The sequence below is a fragment of the Branchiostoma lanceolatum genome, chromosome 2 (assembly GCF_035083965.1).
Source record: "Branchiostoma lanceolatum isolate klBraLanc5 chromosome 2, klBraLanc5.hap2, whole genome shotgun sequence".
NCBI lineage: Eukaryota > Metazoa > Chordata > Leptocardii > Amphioxiformes > Branchiostomatidae > Branchiostoma > Branchiostoma lanceolatum.
In genome coordinates this window covers 27,894,252-27,910,335 of record NC_089723.1, presented here as the reverse complement: position 1 = coordinate 27,910,335, position 16,084 = coordinate 27,894,252, and the positions used below count along the sequence as shown (strand labels likewise).

Below are 16,084 nucleotides of genomic sequence, written 5' to 3'. Positions count from 1 at the left end.
ACTTTTGAAGGGGGTGTAATATTTTATGAATTTTATAACAAGAGACAAACTTGTTGATATAAGCCTTTCAAAAAATAACAATACATAATTCAAGTCAAAAATATTCAGTATTGAGGGATAATCTTGTCATTTATTGATCTAATCATATACAATTAAAATGGTCCGTCCCCTATTCTGAAAAGTGTACTACCCTATACGTCATCAGAAATGGTGCACAATCCGGTCACTGGGGCAGGTAAGCGCTCGTGGACATCTTTCTTCGAGATAGTTTTTCAAGAAATTTTAATGTTTCTCGTAAAATATAAAATACTACCTAGTCTATAACTATTTAATAACATTGAAAAGAAGAGATGGTCCTTACTAGGATTCTGTAAAGTTAGTTTAAAGGTATTTGTTCCTCATTTTTTGGGAACTTGCTTGGCGTCAGAGTAGAGAGCTGACAGCTACGAATTCCCACCCAAAATTTTGGTCGCTGGTAAAAGAAAGCTGCAATATATAATGATAATCTTCAAAATTCCATTCAGTGACAGGTAAGAGAGACAGGGCTTGGCATGCCCTCTTGTAGTTTGCAGTAAAAAATACACATATATTTGCAGAAATAGATGTAAATTCATAAACAACTTTGTAAACAACTTGCAAATATAAATGACGGTCTAAGAGTAGAGTACAGTAGAATTTAAAAATTAATACAGGCTGGATATTATCAAGAATCACAGTGCAAAAATATTGCTGCGTTAACAATTGATAGAAAATCACTCTATCAATTATGTAGCCTTGCAATTACCTAATACGTTAAAAAAAAATGCAAAGTGATGCATAGATGTGCAGAAAAAAAGGGGTTGGACTTGAAAGGAAAGGACTTATTTTGCATTTTCTTATGATAGCGTTATGTTAATGTCATTTTATAGAATGAAGAAAAGGTCTATCAGTGATGTCATTACATCGTGGTGTACACTTTTGTTTTCAGAAATTCCGGCCCTTGAAATTTCTGGTGAAGAGTCTTGTTCAAGAACAGTTGTCGGGATGTACAGCAATATCCAAGCCCCGCCATTTCCTTACAATCCCCTCATCCTCCAAGCGATGCATGCACAGTTGTCCCGCCCACCACCAACACCGAGGGAGCTAATCGCACTGGAGCTGAACATGAGACACCAAAAGTCAGTAGGCAATTTGTATACAATTTGCAAGTTAAGTCACCGTTTGATGCTCATTGTTATCCCCCTTTGTTGAACATTTTCAGTTGTGACACAAGCGGTAGCTTTCTTACATGGCTCAAATTCTGTAGATCCAGAGGGCAAAGGTTTGAACCCCACTAAGGAACAATGATTGTTACGGGTTGGATTTGGTCAGATGTTAACCTTACCATATTCCTTTTTATGTTCCAGAGGAATGCAAATAACAGGGATGACCACATGTCCTCTGAGAGGAATGAAGTAAGTTTCTTTTTTAGATGACATTTGATAGTCTACTTTTTCTCTTACCTTTAAAGTTCATCTGTGTTGGTAGAAGTCATTCTGAAACAAGCGGTAGATTGCTCGCTCCTTGACAAAGACTGCTGTTGTACAGTCAAAAATTTGGGTAAATCCAATTTTTGTTGCAGAATACTTTTTCTCTTGCTATTGATTTGTATACTTTGTTCTAGTACAGCCAGACAGCTTCTTACAATAAGTTTTCCCTAATAATCTTCATCTTTATTTCATGCAGACGTAGACATGAGGTGGACTCCATGGACCCCAAGCGACAGTGTTTCCAGGCCCCCCAGCTGCAGAACAACAACCTGCACTTCCAGGCACTCCCTCATCAACACCAGCTTCTCCTCCATAATGTCATCAACAGACAAGTGACCAATCAGAACCCTATGCATAATGCCACAACTTTAATCAATCAGCAGCTTCTTTACAACAGGCTACATGTTCATGAAGCACCAAGCAATCAGCTTCCATCTTACAATGGTGTGAACGTAAATGAGCAGCCAGTCTCAACTGCACAGGTAGTGACTCTCAATAACAACAGGCCGATCGCCAGTAGGAAACGACTAAATGCTGTCAGCACGCCACCAAAGAACCTCAAACCCGCCAAACAAATGAAAGTTGATGTGACGGATAAACCCTCAGGAAACGGCCATGGTAGCAATGTCAGGGGCAATATTAATCAGAGAGCAGTTACCGACCTGCAGCTGCCACTTATTCCAGAACCAGACAATAGTCCTGACCTACAACAGCTGGAGAAGGTAATCTACTTTTTATGTCCTTAAGAAATTTTGAATAAGGTATTCTGCTTCAAGCCCCTGTCACACCGTCGAGGAGATTTAACCACCTTTGTTGATCACCATAATAAGGTCACCAAATCTCAAATCTACTGTCACATTAAACAGGACTCATTAACGTGTGAAGTACTGTGAACGTTGACAGATCCCTAAAAATCATGCGATGATTGGGAGAATACGAGGCATGGTGCTGCCAAAAATGTCATTTAGAGCTCGAAGACTCAGTGGCCAATTAATTTTTCTACTGTGTTACAGGTATTATACATTGTACATGTATATCTCCTTCTGTAGTACACGCTCTATTAAGATCTTCCTTTAAGTCCATCTATAACTGATAATCAAGACATGTACATATATTTCTTGGTCCCTAGTTGTCACTTCAGATGTTGGAGCGGTACCAGTCCCAGAGGCAATGTTCCTATGATCTGCAGAGGAAAGTTCGTCTCCAGGACGCTCTCACAGACATCATACAAGGAGTCATTCCACGTAGGTACTTATAGTGGGAAGGGATGTCCCTGCAGCTCAACTGGTAGCAGCCTCACAGTTGAGCTCCTGGTTCCAATTAGTTGTAACTGGGAGACCCGGTTCAAATCCTGGGACAGGGTATCTTGGTCTTTCGGAAGGGACGTGAAATGGGGGTCCCATGTTTGAGGAGGTGCCTCAATCACGTAAAAGAGGACGGGCTAGAAACCCCTTCCTTGTAGAAATATACCTTAGGCCACACCAATTTAATTTGTTGGTTCTCGGATTTTTTCAGGAAAAATATGAAGCGACAGGGCGAAAAAAAAAAGAAAAAAAAATTGCCCTACTGAATCAAGCTTGAGGATCCAGGGCCGGTGTTAAAGAAAAACATTAAATGAATACACGCGTCTAGTCTAGGGGTGGATACCGGTTCACTGGATCTCATTCGGAGCTATACAACATCCAAGAACTAAGCCCAAAATACCCGAAAGTCCAAAACAGAGTCCAAAAAACCTGAATGAAGTACAAACATATAACATTAGAACTTTCTGTATAGACATCGTATTACTAGTAGGTCATCTGCCCAAATAAAGGTTAAAAAAGCAACCCTAAATCAAGCTAGAGAAGCCTTAATTCAAAGTTGTCTCTTTATGTAACTGTTGGTTCAGTTTTCTGGAGGCACATATAGTATACCAATATTTTTCACTTAGGCCTTCACAATAGTTTAAAAATTTTTTTGAACAGGAAGAAAATGTTTAAAGTTAAATATAATCAAATTTAACCTCCTTGATATGATGCACATAAATAATGTGTGGTATCTACTGGGAAAAAGTAAACAAGAAGAGAATCAATGTAACTTAACCCATCTTTAATGTGCTATCATACACATCATAAGTATTTCAACAGAAAATATAGGTCATGGTAGAAAATATCTTGACCAGAAATATGGATGATTTTGCCCTGAAAGGTTTCTGTTCATCTGTACTGTAGTAAAAAAAAAAACAGGAACAAAAAAAGTATACGGGCAACGCAAGTTTTATTCTCAAAATCGTCCAACTGACTTTTATTCAGCACTGAACTATCTTCATAGAACCCACCTGCCTACTGTTATTATTCATGACAGGTCCATTTGTACAAGATCCAAGAGCAGAGCTGACTTAATCCTCTTCTAGCGCTGACCAAAGTTTTTTCACCCGTTATCTATTCCCACTGCAACATGTGTTCCAAATTTCTGGCTCCCCAAAAAGATCCTTACGATCAAATGTTACCGAACTGTGTGGTCTCTCTCCACTGCCATTATGGACACTGCAAGTTATGGTCTCTCTCCAACGATATTTATATGGCAAAGATCTTCAACTATGGCTTAATCTTCCAGGCTTCTGAAGTTCGTAATTCCACGGGGTATAACGTACGTCACGGGATGGCCAGACACATTCGGTGGTCGAAGAGATCTATCAGCCGCAACGCGCAGACACATTCGACGCGCCGCGGAAAAATCAGCCGTCCGCGCGGACCTATCAGCCGCAACGCGCAGACAAATTCGACGCCGCGCGGACCTATCAGCCCTTCGCGAGGAAAACTCAGCCGTGGGACAGCGCCATCAGGTGTCTCACTACTGCCTTCAGAGAGCGCTGGAAAAGCCGCGCCAAGGTAGGTCCTCCACAATTTCCTTCTCTAGCGTCATATAGAGACATCGACTGGTAATCTAACTAGGCCTATCAGGTGCCAGACTATCTTAGGGTCATCCGGAGCCAGAAATAATCGGCAGGTCTTCAAATTAAGTCGAGATATAGGGAGAACAGTTCTCAATCGGTGACACACCACATCGAAGTTGTCAAGGTAAACAGTGGCTAATGCCGTATTTTGGGCCATTAGAAGCAAAGACATCGGTGGTTTTGATGTCTTTTAGTGTGATTGTGTGTCCAGAACAACGTAACATACTCTGGAATTGATATAATATGCCCACAGAGCGAAAATATGTGGTAGAAGTGATACCGCTATATAACGCCCCCCCCCCCCCCATCCTTCAGTACGAGCCACCATGTGTAGAAGTACTAGAATGATGTTAGCTCTTATAGCAGTATTAAAGCCATAAGAAGCGATACTGTTGTGGTCATTTAAATGAAGATACATAGTCATCAATGTTTATCCAGACAAAGGCATTCATGTTTGGAATTTGCATTTCAGCCATGGAGTTTGATGAGTAGGACAGATTTGTGCATGTGACCACAAATGTAAAACCACCTGTTCCACCCTACAAGTCCAGCCTTCAGGAGGGAGATGAAGAACCACCTGACAAGCCAAGCCTTGGGGAGGGACAGGATACCTGGTCTTCAAGTAACAGCACAAGTGGATCCCGTTCAAACACCAGCACCAGTGGATCCAGTGAGGGTTCAGTGTCTTTGGAAGAGTCCAACGAGTCCGATGGCCTACCTGGTGTGGTTTTGCTAGCTGAAGATGTAGAAAAGAATGTCTCCTCCCCCACACGCAGGACTACAGTACAGTCTGTGTACACATGGCAAGTGCTAAGCGAACAGCGGTTCAGCAGCACAGAACCCATGACAATCCCAGAGTAAAGACGTTTGTCAGTGCTACAAGTGTGAACACAGGTTTCATAAAAAGGAAGAACTTGTGTGTAATCATGCAGTCATTCTGGTTCATATAATTATATTTGTTGTTTCACAAGAAGGTATACCTCGTGTATAATGCACCTGTACAGTGACATATTTTCATCTGTAGTGTTGGGAAAATGACGGCGCCGAGACTCGGTATTTGATTGGTTTTGACTTTGTTCTTCTTTTTTTTAAGAGTCAATATTTATAAACGATCAGAATACTTTAATTTGTAATCTATAGCAATAGATTAAGCTACCGTGCAATATGATTACAACATAGTCATTTGCCAAGTGATGTATAACAAGCCAAGAACATGGTATTGCAATTCAGCAAATATATATTTTGTAAACAACCAGAATAAATCTAGTTATATATAACTATATTTTGTGTGTCATTTTTTGATTAACATTTCAGGAAATACGGATGGTCAGTACAATTATGCAACGCTGAGATGGTCCATTACTTACATCTGTAAATATAACAACCTGACAAAGTATAGTCTTCATCCAATATCATGCGCTATTTCAAACTTACTGCATAGTACCAAAATTGATGAATAATCTACTCAATACATATCTCTATGAATATAGATTTCTACGGCAAATATGGAGTTATTTGAATATTCCAGTTGTACATTGTATGATTTCCGTTGCTTAGTGCCTTTCGTATAAAGGGAGAGAAGCCTACAGTCCAGAAAAAAGTGTCGTTGACGCTAGCTCGAGTAGGAGTTGACCAGGAGAGTTGTGTTTCTTTCTGCCCGGGACTTGCTGCAGTGCTGTCATCAATGCCAATGTTATCTTCTGTTACCCATACATCGTCAACTTCGCGTGTTTGCTTTCCAGGTGCCCGCTGTTTTGTTTCTACACCTTTTCCGCGGATATAGTGTCAACCTGAGTCGACGAGTCATTTCTGAAAAATGTCAGGGTTGATTACTTGCTGAGTGACACATTATACCTGGGTAATAGTAGTAACAATATAGTAAACAATCTTGCGAGAAACGTATGAGATGTTCGTTGAATCATCTAGATGAGGATAATCCCTTAAAGTGACAGAAGGTATTCCCCGCATATCGCCAAAATCAATCGAGGCGACAAAAACACTATTGCCTGTTAATGCTTACTATACTACTACATGTATAAGATATTGGCCGTAACTTTACTAGAAAATAGGGAGGGGGCGATATATAGCGGTATCACTTCTACCACATATTTTCGCTCTGTGGGCATATTATATCAATTCCAGAGTATGTTACGTTGTTCTGGAAACCCAATCACACTAAAAGACGTCAAAACCGCCGATGTCTTTGCTTCTAATGGCCCAAAATACGGCATTAGCCACTGTTTACCTTGACAACTCCGATGTGGTGTGTCACCGATTGAGAACTGTTCTCCCTATATCTCGACTTAATTTGAAGACCTGCCGATTATTTCTGGCTCCGGATGACCCTAAGATAGTCTGGCACCTGATAGGCCTAGTTAGAGTACCAGTCGATGTCTCTATATGACGCCAGAGAAGGAAATTGTGGAGGACCTACCTTGGCGCGGCTTTTCCAGCGCTCTCTGAAGGCAGTAGTGAGACACCTGATGGCGCTGTCCCACGGCTGAGTTTTCCTCGCGAAGGGCTGATAGGTCCGCGCGGCGTCGAATTTGTCTGCGCGTTGCGGCTGATAGGTCCGCGCGGACGGCTGATTTTTCCGCGGCGCGTCGAATGTGTCTGCGCGTTGCGGCTGATAGATCTCTTCGACCACCGAATGTGTCTGGCCATCCCGTGACGTACGTTATACCCCGTGAATTCTGACTACTCCATACCTCCTTCCAAGATGGCTACACTACAAAGCTCATTCATCAAGTCTTTGATTGGCTCCTCTATATCATGTGACTATTTCCAGCATTTTGATTGGCTTGTAACAAGAGAGCCCTCTAGCAACTCTTATTGGGATTGCAGTTTTTTTTGGCAACGCCTCAGTAGCGAAGCTGTTAGTCTTTATACTTTTTCGATTTTTTTTTTTCTTTTTTTTTTCGATTTTTCGGAAGCGGCGATTCCGAGAACCAACTAATTAAATTGGTGTGGCCTTAGAAACAGGAAAGAAACTTGCTTACCTACATATATGTGCCCCTTGGCACTACAAGGTGAACACACACACACTGATATTTAGTCTGCAGAACATCGGTCTTAACCCTTGTCCTGCGGACCGCCTATATATAGGCGCTACGGATAATGTGCGGGTCCTGCGGACCGCCTATATATAGGCGCTGGGGGTATTTCCGGCACGAACGCGTCGCACCCCCGCGTAACTCCCGAAACCCGGAAGTAACATAGTGTTGCAACATCGTCGGGGTCAAGGGTCAAAATTATTGTTACGCAATTCATCTCAAGACGCATGCGCGATATGTTAATGAGGCCATATGTTAATGAGGCGGCCATGATGGCGCGTCGTCTGCTGCTATGTTTTCGGAGAGATATTTTCCGTGTTTCTGGCGGTAATATCGGTATTTAAACGCCAAAATGGATCGGTACACGGTCGAAGACGTTCTAGAGGACATTTTCACGAACGATTCAGTGGTGGAATATCCTTTATCAAGTGAAAATTCCGCTGAAATCAGTGACAGTTCTGGCGAAGACGGGGAGTCACAACATCGGCCTCGAAGACATGTCGGGGCAAGCGGAGAGGGACCCTTACACGTTGCTGATGAACTTGAAAGCGGCGCTGACGCTACTTTTAGCCGTCGAAGAGCTCGGAGCACTTACCAAGGACGGCGTGGACGTGCCCGAGGAGGTAGTGGACGTGGTCGCTGGCGGGGAAGTGGTGCATGATTTCTATTGTGGGGCTGACCAGTCTCAGACTTTGATAGCCATATACTCACCAGTTATAATATCTGCAATTCGTATTTCTTTACATATAATACGATATATCATTCTGATGTTGTCAAAACTGGTCAGAAACTTTGTAGTCTTCGTAGAAACCTGTGTCTTGATGCTATACAAAGGCATATGAAAGCATAGTGGAATAATGTACTTTTTATTGCTTTTTATGTCTTTATTATAATATAGCCTTTAGTAAAGATTGTAACAACTGTATGTTGATATGACAAGAAAGTTTAGACTATAATCTTTCCACTCATGTATAGAAAGCTAGAATGTCAATTGTTCTATGGCTACAGCATGAAGTGTACTGTTCTGTATGAGAGTGTAGATATTGCTCAAAGGTGAGTTCAGCACCAAGGGCAGTCTACAACCATATACATGTACTCACCTGTTACAATACCTGTGTATTTTACTTCTTCACATGTATCATTCTGATGTTGCCAAGACTGGTCAGCAACATTGTAGTCTTGGTAGAGACCTCTGTGTTGGTGCTATGCAGCAGTATATGGAAACTTTGTGGAATAATGTACTTTTTATTGCCTTTTGTATCTTTATTACCTTTGTATTCAATGATATTACTTTGTTTGGAATTCCAAAGATAATACCTGTTGTAAGCGTTCAGCTGATGTGTAGGAAAGTGATTGTAATAGAGGTAAAGAAAGAAGTATACTAAATCTAAATGGCTCAGCTTTTCTACAGAAAAGCCAGTTCAGCACCGTGGACATTGTATGGTCATAAACCTACCTGCTGAGATACCTGGGTGAACTTCTTCATCATAGATATAGCTCTGATGTTGTCAGGATGTGTCAGGAATGCTGCAGCTTTGATATTGGTACTTTTTATATGGTTAAGATACTTCAATACAAAAGGTTTTTGAAAAAAAGGGTTTTTTATTGATTTATTGCCATTATCAATCAATACAGGTAGGTGCAGGCAAAATTTGCAATATATTTCTGAAAAGTAGAGACTCTTAGCTTTGTATTGATATATAACTTTATAGAGTTATTTGTGGACAAAGTATCAAAAAAATAGCAAAGTTAAAGCAGTACCCCTCCTTTAAATAGGGTAAAAAAAGCCCAGCACAGGGACTACTATAGGGTAAAAAAAGTCCAGCAGGACAAGGGTTAAGATAACTTCATTGATTACTTCCCCTGGGAAATTCATATAAATGCACTGTTATCAAATATGGAATTAGCCAAACAATAATTAAAGTCCTTTTCAGACTCCTCGCTCTACCTTGTTGGGTCGTCGTTGAACGGATTCGGAAGCCACAACAGCGATGCAGACATGTGCCTCATCCTGGCCAATAGGAGATTCGTAAGTCCACACCATCATGCTTTGGTTTTTAACAAAAGTTCAGAAAGGTCCTCAGTCGAAATGAACAAAATGACAGAAACATCAGTGACGGTTAGACATCTAGGTAATTCCAAAATCTATCCAATTGCTTGAGTAACTGTTTTCTTGTGTAAAATGGCAGAACGGATACAAGAGTTTTCTCGTACGCAACCAAGTTCTTTTTCTTACCTGCCATCATTTCGGTAGTCCCTCTGCCAACTTCTTTAGGGCAATACTGACAGAAGTTGCTAGGTGGCGCTGTAGTGTGAAGAATGCAGTCCCAAGTGTGGCTAAGTTTGTATCCCCCTTGTCTTTTACCTGACAGAGAATTTTTTTTCCAGATCAACCAGAGGGGAGAGGCACGAGAGATCCTAGCTGTTGTGAACAAAGCTCTTAGGATCTGTCGTAAGCACAATTGTTTTGTTTTACCCAAAGAAAAGTTGACAATTCATCCGAGAAACAAGTCTTTAAGTGTAGTATTAGTGATGAATTCATTATTAGTTGTTCAACAATGGAACTTGAATAGACATCATGGAAAGTTGTATTTATGTGAGCCATTGACAATGGATCCGAGTTCCTCATTATTACCTTCGATGTTGACAGCCTTCATTCAGCGACCCCAGCTAATCCGAGCCAAGGTTCCCATACTCAAGTTCAAGGACTCTGTCAGGTTTGTGATTATCTGTGCTGCCGTCTGATTCATTCCTTGATGTCATCTTGCAATAAATCAAGAATTTCCTTTGCACAACATGTACACTTTATAAGTATGGTGCAAAAGACTTTGCTAACTATGTGTTTGCACCTGTAATTTATTTGGCATATTCCACTGAAAATGTTATTCAGTTTTAGCTTCATTAACACACAATGACGTATCAAACTTCACATTTTAGAAATGTACAATTTCAATAGATAATCTTATGCTTTAACTTTGATTAATAAGATCATTGTAAAAATAAGGAGTCCATATTTTTAGCCAGTAATGCTTGTCAAGTAAGAACTAACATATCCAGTGCTCCAAAAATAATTACTCAAGCAACTGGATAAGATTTTGAAACAGTCAGACGTTTCAGACAGTATCCACTGTCTTTCGTCAGTGACTAACGATAGGACTGAGAACACCAGCTTTATACCAAAACTCTGAATGGATATGTTAATGAGGTAAAGACAATTTAGGATGTCTTGAAGTAGTCTTCAAAAAGAAGATTAATTCAAGACAAAGTTATGCCAATAGTTCAATTAGCTACCGTTGTTCTAGTACAGTAACTAAATGTCGCTTGTCCGGGGGTGGGGGGTGGTGGGCAGTGCATTATCCCAGGTGCCTGAAAGTTGAACGCGTAGACCGCCTTTCCTGTTGAGGGCGGGGTTGTACATCCTCTCATATATTGCTTCTCTAATTCCCCGTTCGAACCAGCGTTCTTCACGATCTAGGATGTCCGTGGATTCGAAATTGAATGAGTGTCCCTGGTTGTGTTTTAGATGGTGGTAAATGGCAGAGGAGTAGCGGTTAGCGCTCTTTCTGCAATGTTCCTTGTACCTTTCTTTTAGTGGTCGACTTGTCTCCCCAATGTACATGTTATTGCAGTTCGGTTCCTCACATTTCAGTTTGTAGATGACATTGGCTTTGATGCCTTTTTCAGGCCTGTCTTTTGGATGGACTAGTTTCTGCCTGAGAGTTGAGTGAGGTTTGAAGTTGACCAGTCTAAGAAAACACTCAAGTGCAGACCATTGACCAACAGAAACAAGGTCAACATTACCATTCCCTACGTCCAAGGAGTATCGGAAAAACTCAGACGTATTTTCCAAAACTTCAACATTGCCACTAACTTCAAACCTCACTCAACTCTCAGGCAGAAACTAGTCCATCCAAAAGACAGGCCTGAAAAAGGCATCAAAGCCAATGTCATCTACAAACTGAAATGTGAGGAACCGAACTGCAATAACATGTACATTGGGGAGACAAGTCGACCACTAAAAGAAAGGTACAAGGAACATTGCAGAAAGAGCGCTAACCGCTACTCCTCTGCCATTTACCACCATCTAAAACACAACCAGGGACACTCATTCAATTTCGAATCCACGGACATCCTAGATCGTGAAGAACGCTGGTTCGAACGGGGAATTAGAGAAGCAATATATGAGAGGATGTACAACCCCGCCCTCAACAGGAAAGGCGGTCTACGCGTTCAACTTTCAGGCACCTGGGATAATGCACTGCCCACCACCCCCCACCCCCGGACAAGCGACATTTAGTTACTGTACTAGAACAACGGTAGCTAATTGAACTATTGGCATAACTTTGTCTTGAATTAATCTTCTTTTTGAAGACTACTTCAAGACATCCTAAATTGTCTTTACCTCATTAACATATCCATTCAGAGTTTTGGTATAAAGCTGGTGTTCTCAGTCCTATCGTTAGTCACTGACGAAAGACAGTGGATACTGTCTGAAACGTCTGACTGTTTCAAAATCTTATCCAGTTGCTTGAGTAATTATTTTTGGCGTATCTTATTACCTGGATGTCTAACCTTCATCAACATATCCAGTGCTGTTTTTATACCCTTGACCTAAGTTATGTTAACAGTCCTGTTATCATTGTTTGTTTGTCCCTTCAGTGGTGTAGAATGTGACGTCAACATCAACAACCTGACTGGTGTTAGAAACACCTTCCTTCTACAGGCATATTCTAGACGTAAGGTCAACTACTCAGGGTCACAAATGTCATGACTACAAAAATTCCACCATAAAGGTCGTCTGTCCTTTTTTGAAGGACATTAGAAAGATGACTAAAACTGAGGGTTATTTATCCTGTTTTTATAATAACCTTTATTACATGTTTTTGTGAAATAATCCTGGCTTTACATAAGGGGGATTCATGCCATGTAGAATGGGGTACATGTACCTTTTGATCGGGACCTTGTACAGGGTTTGGAGTACATAACATTGATGCTATGTGTAAGGATATATAAGTGAATTATTGCAGAGTAGATTCGTGGATTTCCTTGATAGTCCTTGGTTTCTCTGTTATTTGGCAAAATGGTTCCAAATACTAGTTGTGTTTTAAAGAATGGCTGTTGTGTCCTGCCTGCAGTGGACTGGAGAATACGGCCCCTGGTGTTCATGGTGAAACTCTGGGCGGGTGCACAGGGGATCAACGATGCCAGCCAAAGTACACTGTCTTCCTACTCTCTTACACTCATGACTCTGCACTATCTGCAAGGTGGGTACCAACGTAGTGCAATGTATATCATAATGCTTGTGTTATCTCATGAAAAAACATTATTAAAGAACACAAATTACACTATTTTGGAAGTGGATGTTAGGGGAAATATTTCGTTAATTGTGTGTTATACATATACGTTACTTGTATGAAAGGAAAAAATTAGATAAAAGTGTTCAATGCGTCGATGAAGGTTAGACATCCAGGTAATAAGATACGCCAAATAGCAGTTACTCAAGCAACTGGATATGATTTTGGAAACTCACATCCTGTTGATGAGTAACTGCTATCTGGCATAAAAGTGTTAATTGTAGTAGGTCCAGCTGCATGTGATATGGTAGTTGTGACAAAATGTACATGTGTTATATTCATGTTCATGAATGGAAGTTATTGGCTGTTATTTTTATGATGCTGATTCTCTTCTCCCCTGAAGTGGGCTGTTCTGTGCCTGTCATTCCGTCCATACAAAGGGATTACCCGGTCAGTACATAAAAAATTTATTTCCTGTTTCTTGTACAAATGTACTAAAACTATGTTGATGATGTCAATCTCTCCTACTTTTTACAAATTTATCAAGATATGAAGCTTACATCATATTATCAACCACAGTGTACTTGTCACTACATGTACAGCTATATAAGCACCAGTCTCACTATTTTCACTACACAAATGTTCAACCTGGTAGAATTCAGGTAGTAATACTTGCTATATATATATATGCAGTCTGCTACTCACTGAGTCACATGTCTGTATAGTGACATGGTAGAAGTGGTGGCTTCGTTCCTTGACTAAGACAGGTGAAGTACATGTACAACCTAAAATTTGGGTAACTCCAATTTCGCATGGACAGCCATCACAACTTGAGACCAAAGAATCCTGGACTTGACATAAGCAAGCCAATTCTTCTTTATGTTGGAAATTGCAATGAAAAAGCCTTCTCCATGTTTTTTAGGACCTGTTTGCCCTGAACCTGACAGTGGAACAGCTGGAAGCCAACGTGAGTCGGGTTCCCCCGTTCAAAACTGCCAACACACAGTCACCAGCAGAACTGCTCAAGGGAATGCTCCACTACTACACAAATGTGTTTGAGTAAGTCTTCTTGTTCATTGCTTGCTGTCAAGCTCAAATGGTTAGGTAGAGTAAACTCCAAGCAGATCTACTGGTGGTAAGGCAGTGTTTAAAGGGCCAACCATTATCCAATAGGCCACTGCAGATCTGCTTGGAGATTAAGATAGAGAGGTAGTACAAGTTCCATTTCTAGCACTTGTTTGTGTGTTTTTTTTGGTCAGAAGATTGAAGACATGGTAAAAAACCTTTTTGCTTTTTAATCTTAGTTATCTTAACTTGGGCATCCTCAGAGATGTCATTTTTTGCTATAGACTGATTACATAGCCTCACCCACCTTTGTCAAATTGTAGAAATGCAAAATTAACACATTGAACATGCAAATATTTTAGGGACATGCAACCACTCTCTTATTGGTCAAACCACCAATTGTCATGCTATATCATTGGTCAAACTGCTAAATGCATTAACTAAATATTACAAATGTATTAATGCCTATGACTCTGATGTTGACAGTTTTGAGGAGATGGTCATCTCTGTGAGGCTGGGCACCAAGCTGAGGAAAAGCGTCCTGCAAGACGACAGGGAGTGGAGGGAAAAGTTCATCTCCATTGAAGGTATGAGTTGTCAATTTGCCTTTAGAAGCTATATCATATCTGTGTGTCAGAAGTACAAACATATGAGTATTATCCCAGCAGAAGCTTGCAGTAATTGTAAAAAATTTGACATTCAGTCTGATTCAATAATTGTCACTTTCCTGCAAACACAGCTCAGAAGTATAGTTGTGTACACCCCACTGTTTGTTTGTTTGTTTGTTAGGTTCAAAAATTTTATATTGTAGGTAAAATGATCCTCTATATGAATGATGACTCTTTTGAACCTGTTTGTTCATATGTAGAGCCATTTGACCGGTCCAACACAGCTCGGGCAGTGTATCAATATCCCAAGTTTGAGCTGATCAAGAAGGCCTTCAGCGAGGTACGTACACTGTGTCAGCGAGTTAGTTATATGATATAGCCATTGCATCAAAATCTTTCTTTTGTACGTATATAATATTGCAACAGTTGGTCTAGATTATGTAATTTGTATGTTGGTATGGATATTTTGTCGCTATGGTTTACATTGAATATGCTCCTGTTATTGTCTTTCATAGGGTTACAAGACTCTTCAAACAACAGACAACCTAGATGACCTGCTGTGCAAATGTGACCCATGACTTTTACACTTTGACCTCTATGCTTCAATCCAGGACTTTGTTGAATGTTGAAGGGGGACGTTTCCTCTCCTGATCCTTTTATCTTCAATCAAAGTAACTGACATGAAAACAAAGACATTTGACACTTTGGAAACCTTGAAGACAGGAGATGCCTTGTGCTGCTATGTTTGGACTTTGAGGAAAACATTTTTGCAAAAGATTTTCAACATTTGTTGTTGTCTCCACCCCTGCTGGTAGTGTTCTAAATGGACATGCTGGGAGGGAATCTTCGAATTCAAGCAGCAGATTGAGTTTCCAAACTGAACTTTTGTTGCAGAATACCCGAACTGTGACAATAAAACCTTGGTGCTAATGGATTAAGAAGTTACCAGTTCAAGTATATAAGAAAGATTTTCCACATTCCTAAGATCCTTTTCCTCAAGCTCTGCCAAATGAGAAGAACAATGTTTCAACTCTCAAAAGTGGAAACTCTGAAAGCATTCAAAGTCTAAGAAAAATCGGGGCAAAAGCAGCAGAATTTACCTTAACTTGGTGTCTCCTCAAACAGCTGAAAAGCCAAGAACTCTTCAAGAAAGGAAATATTTTGCATTCTTAACTTGAATCCCAATAGTGACTGGAAGAGCTCCCCAAATATCTTACCTTTGGAGAACTTTGAAAGCTAACTGAAGTCTATCATGGCAATCCAGTCTCCTTGTATCTGTTTTGTTTAGCTTTTATACTTTATGTTGCATCAAGATTGACTTATTCTGATACCTCTTCTTGGTGGTTTTAATGACTGTGAAGCCAAAGATTAAAGATGCTCCAATAAAGTGGAACGTGAATGGCATTTACTGTTGTTTATATGTTATTTATTTTAATAAGAACTATTAAAGATCATACAAAACCTTGAATGTGTTCTTCTATCTGTTGAATGCCTGGCTGTGTATTATAGTGGTAATAGTACTGCAACAATGTTGTGCATTATGAGAATGGAAGGATAGTTTTTGGAATGGAGAACTAGAAATGGAGTCATCGAAAGGCTGTTGATTGCATCCTCATGGTGG

General features: G+C 40.4%; 1 protein-coding gene and 2 long non-coding RNA genes across 3 annotated transcripts; 2 read left to right on the top strand and 1 right to left on the bottom strand.

Annotated features, from left to right (window-relative positions):
* The first annotated feature begins 196 nt into the window (after nt 1-196).
* LOC136428365 (poly(A) RNA polymerase GLD2-like) lies at nt 197-15,931 on the top strand. Its single transcript, XM_066417819.1, has 15 exons — nt 197-235; nt 968-1,157; nt 1,386-1,433; nt 1,705-2,230; nt 2,638-2,752; nt 9,431-9,525; nt 9,885-9,948; nt 10,147-10,213; nt 12,156-12,232; nt 12,632-12,760; nt 13,194-13,240; nt 13,713-13,849; nt 14,342-14,442; nt 14,724-14,803; nt 14,979-15,931. Exons 1-15 carry the CDS (start codon nt 208-210, stop codon nt 15,039-15,041), a joined length of 1,767 nt encoding a protein of 588 aa, XP_066273916.1. The 5' UTR covers nt 197-207; the 3' UTR covers nt 15,042-15,931.
* Nucleotides 4,120-5,725, top strand: LOC136428368 (uncharacterized). Its single transcript, XR_010754609.1, has 2 exons — nt 4,120-4,378; nt 4,916-5,725. It is a non-coding gene; the product is annotated as an uncharacterized lncRNA (long non-coding RNA).
* LOC136428369 (uncharacterized) lies at nt 5,500-7,131 on the bottom strand. The gene is made up of 2 exons (XR_010754610.1): nt 6,878-7,131; nt 5,500-6,252 (listed from the first exon to the last, which is right to left on the bottom strand). It is a non-coding gene; the product is annotated as an uncharacterized lncRNA (long non-coding RNA).
* Nucleotides 15,932-16,084: the final 153 nt, after the last annotated feature.